This window comes from Neofelis nebulosa, chromosome 6 (assembly GCF_028018385.1).
Source record: "Neofelis nebulosa isolate mNeoNeb1 chromosome 6, mNeoNeb1.pri, whole genome shotgun sequence".
Lineage (NCBI taxonomy): Eukaryota > Metazoa > Chordata > Mammalia > Carnivora > Felidae > Neofelis > Neofelis nebulosa.
The window spans coordinates 29,513,655-29,523,960 of NC_080787.1; the positions used below are offsets into that span (position 1 = coordinate 29,513,655).

Consider the following 10,306-nt stretch of genomic DNA (forward strand, 5'->3'; position numbering starts at 1 on the left):
TTTTCTAATTCACCAAATCATTATTTCATTAATGACAACTCTGATCATATTACTCCCACACCATAAATTCTTCCAGTATTCCCCATCGTGCACACCAAACTAACACACCAAACCGTCCAGCTTGCTCTGACATGCCCTGATATCAGGTGTCCCACCCTGTCTTTGCTACTGCTTCCAGATCAGCCTGAATCCTAGTGAGTGCCTGAGACCTACTTTAAATGCCACCTCCTTTAAGATGGTTCTTCTCAACCCCCAAACTGGAGGTGCTTTTTTTTGTCTTCTTGAACCTCTCTTGTGGCACTTAAATAACGCTTGAAAACTTTTGGAAGAAGCAAAAGTTGTATCTGACTCATTTTTGTCCTCATCTGGTCTCAGTCTTGACCCTCAAGCTTTGTCAACATGAATATTTGTGGAAGGGAGTTTTGACCAAACACACACATAAAAATGAAGTGTCATTAGGTGCTCAGCTCTTTGTTTCTGACTCTGAGAGGAAAGGTAGTGATGACAGGGGAAAGTGGGGAATGCTCAAGCTGGTCCCTGAAGGTGGTTCAATGCGTCTGTTGGAGGGTCATGAACAGTTTAGGCTTCTAGAACATCTCTTGAAGAGCATTTTCAACCAGTAGGAAGTTATTGACTCTTCAGGTGTTCTCATATCAGAAGTGAGGAATGAAATTATATATATATATATATATATATATATATATATATATATATATATGTTCTAATTCTAAAGTTCTAATTCTTCTTCAAATGTCTTGTGATTTCCCTAGAAGAAGAAGAATTGCTGCTCTAATGCGAAGGACCTTGTGACCAAATAGTCCATGGAAGGTGCCCATTTGAAAGGTTGGTCTCAGGTCTTTCTGAAGAGATGTTGTGCAAGCCTTAAGAGGGAGTAGCAAGAAAGAAACCAAATGTGTGTTGCACTGACTATGTGGGAAGCAGGGCAGTGTTTCTGCTGAGGAGGAGGGCCCCAATTTTGGACTGCTGTGTGTGCAGCCTGGCTCTGCCATTTTCTAGCACAGAAACCTCAATTTCCTGTTTTGTGGGTTGGGGATAGTCTTACTTCCTATGCTTGTTGAGTGGCTCCAACAAGATAATCCATGCAAAGCCTGGATACCAGGGCCTGGCACATAGTAGGTACTTGATAATTATCTCAGTAGGTGCCAGTAATTGAACAAAACCATCTCCGGTAGTCCTTACAATTGGGATCAGAAGAAGTAATACCTTTTTTGTGCTGATGGGGAAACCAGTCTCGACACCCACACACTAACTCCCCCAAAGTCACGTAAATGGTACAGCATGACTTCTCAGGTGTCCCTGAATTTAAAGCCCATGCTTGTTTTTCTTTCCTGAACTGCTTCCTGGTATTGGCCCAGTCTTGGAGCTGGAGGAACCATACCACTTCATACATAGCCTGTACCCTGCTTAGAATTTTGTCAGAATTATTAGGAGATGGATTTACACATGAATACTTTTGATTGAATCAAAAGCTAGCTTAATTTATGCCCTAAAGGAGAAGCCTAAGGCCTTGTACTTACTACAGAGAACTTTTAGAAATCTCAACATATATGTCCTTGTTGGGGGGCCATTTACCCTCCAGCAAGCCAGTTCTCTCACTTGGGGCAGTAAGCCCATGGCCACTGTTGCCGCTCAATTTTAACAAATGTGTAGGACTGATGACTTGTGAGTCTGCATTCTTGCTGCCTGCTGGTCTTACTCTCTTATTCTCATTTGTATTTACTCTGGTCCTGAGGTTTTTGTTTGTCTGTTTGACTCTATATTCTTGCAAGCTGCCTTGAAATCTTTTGTAGAATAAGATCGGGTAGAAATAAGTCAGTATATCATAATAAAAGTCCCAGGCCAGAGTTAGGAAAGCACTCAGCCTTTGGTGTAAGGGTCATTCCTTCCCAGTCTACCACTTATGTAGAAATCTATGAAACATCAGCAGGAAGGCTTGTGCTTCCTACTTACAAAGGCCACTATCATGGGTCAAAGATAGCAAAGACGGTAAAGTTTTTGGAAGAGTAGAAGGTAGCTATGTGCCTTGTGATAATGTGGAGAAAGGAAGGACGCTGCCTGCTCCCAGGCCTGGGTGGTCAGGCTCACTGAGGTACAGCCTGGCCTTCACCCGTGAGTGGTGGGCACCAGAGTCTGCGGGGAACTCTCCCTCCCTCCATCCCCCAGCAATTTTGTCTCCGGTGACCACAAACCTCAAGGGTTTGCCACAAACTGCCTTCCCACCCTAAGCACTGGAGTCACTTTTGAGGCCTGGTAGGAATGAATTCATTGGGTGACTGGAGGTTGCACTGCAAGGCATGCCTGTCACCAGGGGCTGGCAGGGAGAGAAAGAGGAGGAAATGGTAGTGGGAGGCAGTAGAATCCTTCCATGCCACGTTGGTCCTTTGAACCCAAGGCAATGTAGGCCAGTAGCAGCCCAAGCAGTGACAGTTATGTGGAGGACAAAACATTGGAGCTGATGACACTGGCACAGTTAGCTACTGTCTTTGTTGAATTGCTTGATGAGACCTTTGAGCGTGGTCAGGTCTGCCTCCAGACGGTCCCTTGGGCTGGCTACCTTCCTCTCTGGGGACCTCAGCTGCAGTGGGCCACAGAATTTCAACTTGGTTGCACTGCAGGCCTGGGAAGCATTGTTTAAGGTCCATGGGATGTGGGTGCCTCCCAGTTTACTTCTTTTACTCTTTTTTTTTTCAAATTAAAATGTGAGCTTAAGACATTAACTCTGAGAGCAGCCTCATTTGAGAAGAATTTTTTTTAAGTTATTTTTTATAGTATTTCCTGCCAGGATAAGATGGGGTTTTTGGCAAGCTTTACAAGTGAGTAAAACCAACTTTGTGATAATATTGATTTTTAAAATCTGGTGGTTGAAGATTATTCCTGTGGAAAAAGAATGACTTCCAGGCTCTGTGAATAAGGCAGGATCCATCATGTCGATTGAGGCATATAAATCTCCTGCAATTTGTTAGAGGTTTTTTGATGCATTGAGGAAATACTCTAAAAATCAACCTGGTGGCATTTCGTTTTGTGTTTCCGTTCCATCTTTTGCCAACCCGTGAACTATGAATTTAGGACACTTTCTCAGAGCCATGAATTTAGGACACCTTCTCAGAGTTTGATGTAGGGCAGCAAACCCTGTGCGGGCCTATGTCAAACGTGGTCATAAAGCAAATGAAAATCTTTCCCACGCGCAATCTGTGGCCTTACTTTGATGCGGGGTCAGGCTGACAGAATGGATGGTGTGGTAGCAGCTGGGGAGCTGGCTGTGCCTCACATGAAACAAAGAGGCCTTGTCCTTCGATCTTGCAAATAGTACGAAAATATCTTGCATAAATTGAAAAAAAAAAAAAAAACCCAACTCGGGTAAGCAGTGGAATCCTGCAAGGGGTTTCTTTTTTTCTCTCACATGCACACATACATTATAAAAAAATCATGTGTGGTTTTCCTAAGGCGCACAACCAACTAATTACAATTTTAAAAGCCCTGCTGAATTAACAAGAGTCATATTTTGTTTGCTTTGCAGGAAAACTGCTGCGGTTGCTGCTGCTTTGAGAAGATTTTTGGAAAAATCAGCAGTTCTGATGCCTTGACCCCTGTGATGACGGGTGGCCCTGGGGGGGCGGTGGAGCCGCTGCACTTGAACTCTGAGCACCCAGTTAAGGGGGACACCTAGTCCTGTGGTCCCAGGGGGTGCAGACAAGCCCTGCATCCCTTTCCTCAACTCCCCAGACCCCATGGTAGTGCACAACGGGAAAGATGCTTCCCTGCCATCTTGAGTTTTCAATTTTTAATTTTTGACTTTAGACACTGGGGCAGGGGGTACATTATTTCTGCTCTTTCTCAGCTTATTAGAGCAATCATACCGGAGATTTATTTGAGACATTTAAATCTGGAGGATACATTTAGAGGGAGAAAACTGCTTCCAGTCCTTAAACTATGCCTTTCAAAGGGGGCCATCATATCGCCAGAAAAAAATTCTGTCTTTTGCACCCTTGAGCATTTAGTTTCTCAGACTCTATTATTTTTATTTGATCTGAAATCAGGTGAATCCAACTGATAAATAATTTACTTTCTGGAACACAAACTGTTTTTGAATCCCGAGGCAAGAGGCATCAGACGTTATATCTTCCATATATCCTGAACTTTCTCCAAGTTCATCAGTTTCTTCTGAGTAGCTGATTCTACTTTCAAATGTGTGACGTGCATTTCACAAGACACTCCCTGCTGTCTTCTGATTGTACATTTGCTTGCATGAAATGCTCTAGTTTTCACAGGTGGAGCAAGAGGTATCTGTTTATGGTTAGTCTTTGGAATTACAACCTTTGGAAAAATGTTGATAGTCACAAGAACTTTCCTCATGCTGCCATTACCAATGAGACATGGGCCGTGTGCATGCCAAGGAAGGACAGTGCTTTGCTTCCAGTGTTGCAATGACTCGGGAAATAGCACTCAGGCTTCTGGGTAAATTCCAGCATTTCTGAAGACCGGTAATCTCACCTACGTGGAGTCTCACATGGCTCAGTGGTTGTGAAGAAAGAACATCCAGAAATCAACGGTGAGGGGAACACTGCTGCTCACTCTTTGGATATGAGAATAACTTCCAGTTGGAAGCTTCTTCTTGCTCCGGAGCTCATGTGGCATTTCATTACAGATATTTAATAATGGACATGAGCCTGACCGTATACAGCACAGAAGGGCATTGGGCCTCTCAAGGGTGAAACGTGCGTCGTTTCTTTACGAAGAGGAGGCCACGCAAAGCCACACTAAATTCCTATTACACATCCAGCATCAAGCTCACTATTCAGCCTCTTAAGTTTTCCTCATATTTCCCATTTCCAAATAACTCCTGTGTTGAGATCAGCTATAATAAAGTCTTTATTTTTAGCTGTAAATCATTCTAGGCTCTGGTAGTCACAATAGCAGTGACATGAAATAAGAATGACTTGATGGCCATGTTAGTGAGGGCAGTTTTAATTGGCATTGACTTTTCTCCATTATTGTTCATATGCACCTAGTGGATGCTTATAGCATGCCCATGAATAACTAAATGTGCAATGTTCTTATTCTCATGTGTAAGGTAAAAGGGAAGTAGAGACAGAAGAAAATGTGTAATTTAGTTAGGACCATATGCCAATTTAGTGGTCATGCTAGCTATAAAACTGACTCCTTTCTAGCTTTGCTCTTACATTATGATGCATTTCTTTTTTCCTTTGGCCTATGCATTTATCCAAGGTTGGTTTTCTCCTGTTCCTGTTATGTGACTGTGCTTAAAATGGTTAATTTGGTTTCCTTAAAACAAACAAACAAACAAACACGTACACACACACACACAAAAACACAACAAAGCCTTGTGACTGAAGTGTTATATTACTGTGCTATCTTTAGCTGATGGTATTCATTGAGGCTGGAAAAATACAAGTCAGTGCATGCATTAATACTCAGACCACAGAGAGCTGGCATTCACTCAAATGCTAAATAAGACGCAAGGGTCTGATTTGAAACCCCTCATGGAAGGGCGTTTTCTGTCCTTCCACATGTGGTGTGGAATCTCTACCAGATAGAGCAGGAGATCTTTTGCATCCAACTCTCATCCTGACTCACGCTGGCAGAGAAGCTTTCACCAGACCCCAACACACGTGGGACAGGCAGCTTAGGCCAAATGAAGGAACGATTTCTTTGACAAATTAATCCACTAATGACCCTGCAGTCAGTGGGTGTGATTTTTTTAAAAAAGAGGTTTAGAAAGGAGACTCTACTTTAAAAACGAATCTCCTTTGAATTTGGAGTTGAATTTCCACATTTGGATGGGGAGGTATCCCCGTGCCAGCGGGGTGCCTTTTATATGAGAGCTGAGGATAGTTTGCATCGCAGAGTTGATTATTACAGTCTACAGTTACAGTGAAATGGGAGATTTTCGGTCTCCTGCTCATCCTGTTCCCTCCCTCCACACCCATGTGTGGCTGCTCCAGCAAGCACTGGTAACTTGGTAGATTGCCACTTTGATGGGAAAGGGGGCTTTGCACAGCAGAGGAATCAAACCAGATGCAAGCATGGACCAGAGAAGCTGAGTCTGGCAAGACTTGGGCTATTGTGATCAATTTTTCCAAGAAGTCATTAGGATTTGATAGGCTGTACTTCTCCCCCACCCACTTAATGGACGCTATGGCTTCACTCACTCGCATTAGGCAGTAGCCATTGCTTTAGAAAATAGAGGAAATTAAAGCACTGATGTGGCACTTCCCACTGCCTAGAGAGAAACAAACCTCACAAAGGATTAAAGAAACAGCATGCCCCTTTTGTAATTTGTAAGACACCAACACTTACCCACAACCTGTTGCTATTTCAAAAAATCAGGGAGAAAAGAGCTCATGCCCTAATTTGTTACATAAAAGCATCTGAAATGGATTCTCACCTGAACTACCTTGGGGAAAGATTTCCAAGTCAAAATTGGGTAATTCTCATGTTTGTTTTTTAGTTACTTTTTGTCTGACTTGACATTATTTTGCTTTCTTTCCTCAAAAATGTAAATAGGCATGCTGCTATTGTTGTGGCATACTTGGATGTGAATGTGTTTTGAAAGATACATGAATTATTACATTTTCACTATTTTTATGGAAACTAGAGTAGAATTTTTTTCTTGTTTTAAAATCAAAATATGTATTTGATATTAGGGAAATGAGGGTCTTATTCTTTATTTCATTCCTTTATTCTTCCTTCTGCTCCCAGTACCCCCACCCTAGGCATTAGGCAAATGGTGTCAGGATGCCTACATGTGCTTGCTTAGTTAGGATGACAGGCCAGCTGAGGGAACCTCATTTGGAAAGTTCATCTGTGCAAGTGAGGCAAGAGGGCAAAGCAGGGGTCTGAGCAGGCATGCCCAGTGAACTCAGTTCAGCTCTCTATCCGCTGGCAAGTTCAGCATGGGTCTAGACTGCATGGCTCACTTCTCAATAGCTGTGATGCTCCCTATTTTGCTTTTGCTTTGTTTTGATTTTTTTTTTTTTACTTCTTTCTCTTTTTCTTCAGTTAGAATCAAAGTCCATCTTCTTATCCATCACAATGCTCCCCTGAAGTCTTTTTGGGATGAAAATTATATTTCCAAAAGGCAAATGGCTTGCTGTCCTAAAGGAAACTTGAAGCTGGACTATCAGACTATCAGATGCTCAATTTCCAGATGAAGGCAACTTCCTTGCCTTGCATGAAGTCAACAGTTTCTCACATTTGAAGGTCTATGTATGTCTCCTAGATACATTTCAGTCAGGTGTACTTTCCATAAGTGATCTTTATGTGTGTAGTTTCACCTTCCATGAAGGCTTATAATTCAACCACTACTTATTCAAGAGAGCAGAGAACATCTAATACCTGAGTGTTCCGATCTTGAATTGTATGTATTTTGTATTTGTCCCATCCGATAGATGTCAGTGAGTCCTTTCGATGAAGTTTAGTAGTGTAGATAAGAAATAAAAATGGATTCACAATGTGGTGACTGAATTTGTCATGTATATTTTTTATTTCTGAACATAGTTTAATTCAGCTGTATTTCTTTGCCTTATAAAAATGTATAACAGTCATATATATGTATTATATTGACAAATAAACATGGACTTTATTTATCCTTTGGTTGATAAGCTAAATTATTCAAATAAGTGGACTTGGTAAATGCAGTACAAACTCTTTTTTATGACAAGTTCTGACGCGTTAAAAGTCCCATGACATTAAGACCCCATACCTTAAAAGAATGATGCCATGCTATTTATTTGGGGCTCCAGATCCATTTGCACACTGGCCAGCCCCAAGGTGGAGAAAACAACTCTCCCAGTTGAAAACATGGTGATTGCAATGTACCCACAAAGATTTAGGATTTTTGTTCCCTATGAATAGAAAACATCGACTAAGATATATGTAAAGTGTCTAGTATCAGAACACTGTTTAATAAATTAAGGCAATTAGCAATTCAATCCCTTTAATGTATCTTAGTGAATATTCCTCAGATGCTTGTAAGGCACCTGCTTCAGAAAATCTGCCACTGAAATATTTCAGTATATAATGGCCACCCAGTCATCAGAAGCCACATTGCTTTCTGGGGGCAGCATTGGCCGGAAATGCTGCTGAGACTCTTCAGCATCAAGCATGCCTTTGTGCCTGAGGATGACATTCACACCCATGTCAACATTCATATGTTAGCCCAGCAGTGATCAACACTGAGATACTCAGTGTCAACAAAACCGCCCACATTTACCTGGCTTGAGACACCCACTGAATTTTCTATTGTCTCACACAAAGTAATCCTATCCCTCTCTTTAGAATGAGCCCCAGGTTTTTCCCCACTCTGACTTCTAGGTGAGGTATTCTGACTTCTTCCCCAAAGTGGGGAAACCTCATTGATCATTTGTGATATTGTGATATTTTAATAAATATATATTTGGTCTTATCCCTGGTTCCTGGCACAGAGCTCCTAAAACCCTTGGAATTTCCTGAGTAGCAAGGATGAGAAGAGTGAGTATCTTTTGTTATTCATCATCAGCCCCTTGTAACCTCACCTGAGTTTATGGCCACTGAGGTCATTCTTGGAGGATGGGGTCGGTTGACAGAGGAACCAGCCAGGTGATTGAAGGTTGGAACTTCCAGCCTCCTCTCTCCACCTCCAGGGAGGGGAAAGGAGCTGGGGACTGAGTTAATCACCAACGGCCAATGATTTTATCTATCATGCCTATATAATGGAACATCTATAAAAACCCCACACAAAGAGGTTTGGAGAGTTTCTGAGCTGGTGAACAAGAACACATCCATGTGCCAGGGGAGTGGTTTGCCCCAAACTCCAGAGGGACAGAAGTTTCTGTGCTTATGACCCTTCCGGACCTTGCCCTATGGACCTTCTCATCTGGCTGTTCATTTGTATCCTTTATAATGCCCTTTATAATAAATTGGTAATAATGAGTGAAGTTTTCTCCTGGATTCTGTGAACCATTGTAGCAAATTATTGAGTCTTAGGAAGGGGTTACAGCGAGCTTAGATTTGTAGTCATGTCATACAGAAGTGGGGGGTAACCTGGGGATTCACCACCTGTGATTGGCCCCTGAAGTAGGGGCAGTCTTGTGGGACTGAGCTTTTAACCTGTGAGGTATGTGCAAACTCCAAGTAGTTTGTGCTGGAATTGTTTAACATGAGGAAAACCTCCACACGTTCAGTGTCAGAAATGGTATGAGTAGAGATACAGTTTTCCTTTACCCTCCAATATTGGAACAATATAGGTCCCAATGGACATCTCCACCCTTTTACAAAAATAAATCCTCAGTGCTAGAGTTTCAGGGCCTGGGACTCAGAGATAGGAACCAATCATATTCCCACCTCTCCTTGCCCTCTCCTGAAGTAAACTGAGTGGGTCAATCTCCCTCACTTCCTGCACAAAGGGAGGGCACTGAAACCCACTTCATCTTTTCGTTTGAGCACTCCTTGCTCTGAAAGGGACACCAACCCCACCTCATGATCCACACCCATCAGGAGGATAAGTGGTTCCTGATGCTCCTCCTTCAGTAACTTATTTCTCCTTCTCATACTGGGCTTCTCCAAGAGCTTTTAATTTATGTTCCACAGGCATTGTTGCAGGTACAAATAGGGTCTCATGAAAGGTACTAATCTGTATTTAGTTGGCTCATGGCCTCAACTGCAGAGCTTAGGTCCTCTGAACCCCCTCAAACTCACCCAGTTATTTGTAGAGACTTCTAAAGTATTCTTACACAAGTTTAGAAATGGTATGTCAGGGAGAGTGGCCTCTCCTGGCAGGACACCACCTGAGGGTACCTCCCTGCTGCTGCTCCAGCCCACCCTGAAACAGCTGCTCCTGCCAAGTGCTGCCTCCAGGCTTCCCTCAAGAGGCCAGCACTCCAAGTACCTGGAGATCCCATCACATGAACACTATGTGCACAGTGTCATGAAAGTGCAGAAAATGTTCAGTGCCCTGTCAGTCTCATGCTTCGTGCTGGGACAGACCTAAGCCGTCACAACTTAAGCCTAGTCACCACAGCTATCGGGATCTTCTTGGGAACTCTTACAAGCTTCCAATAGGTAAAGATAAGTGAAGGCAGAAGTCTTCTCCCCGGTAAGCCGACTATTAGATGGTTCCTCAGCCTAGTTCCTGCCCAGAGAAGTTTGAGAATTCAAATCCCTTACCTCTTTGTGCTCCCTCTGCCCATCTTAGTCCAAGCTGGTGGTGCACCTGGTGACATGAATCTTTTAAAAATTGTATAGGTCACCTGTGAATTTTTATTGGGATTGACTCCATTAGAAAAAA

General features: G+C 42.7%; 1 protein-coding gene across 3 annotated transcripts in view; it reads left to right on the forward strand.

The window, feature by feature from the left end:
• MYLK4 (myosin light chain kinase family member 4) overlaps nucleotides 1-7,628 on the forward strand; it is an 88,818-nt gene extending 81,190 nt beyond the window's left edge. For all 3 annotated transcript variants that reach the window (XM_058733190.1, XM_058733192.1, XM_058733191.1), the window contains 2 exons: nucleotides 771-843; nucleotides 3,539-7,628. In XM_058733190.1, the coding sequence (XP_058589173.1) occupies nucleotides 771-818 (48 nt within the window). In that variant the 3' untranslated portion in view covers nucleotides 819-843; nucleotides 3,539-7,628. The remainder of the gene's footprint in view (nucleotides 1-770; nucleotides 844-3,538) is intronic.
• The last annotated feature ends 2,678 nt before the right edge of the window (nucleotides 7,629-10,306 follow it).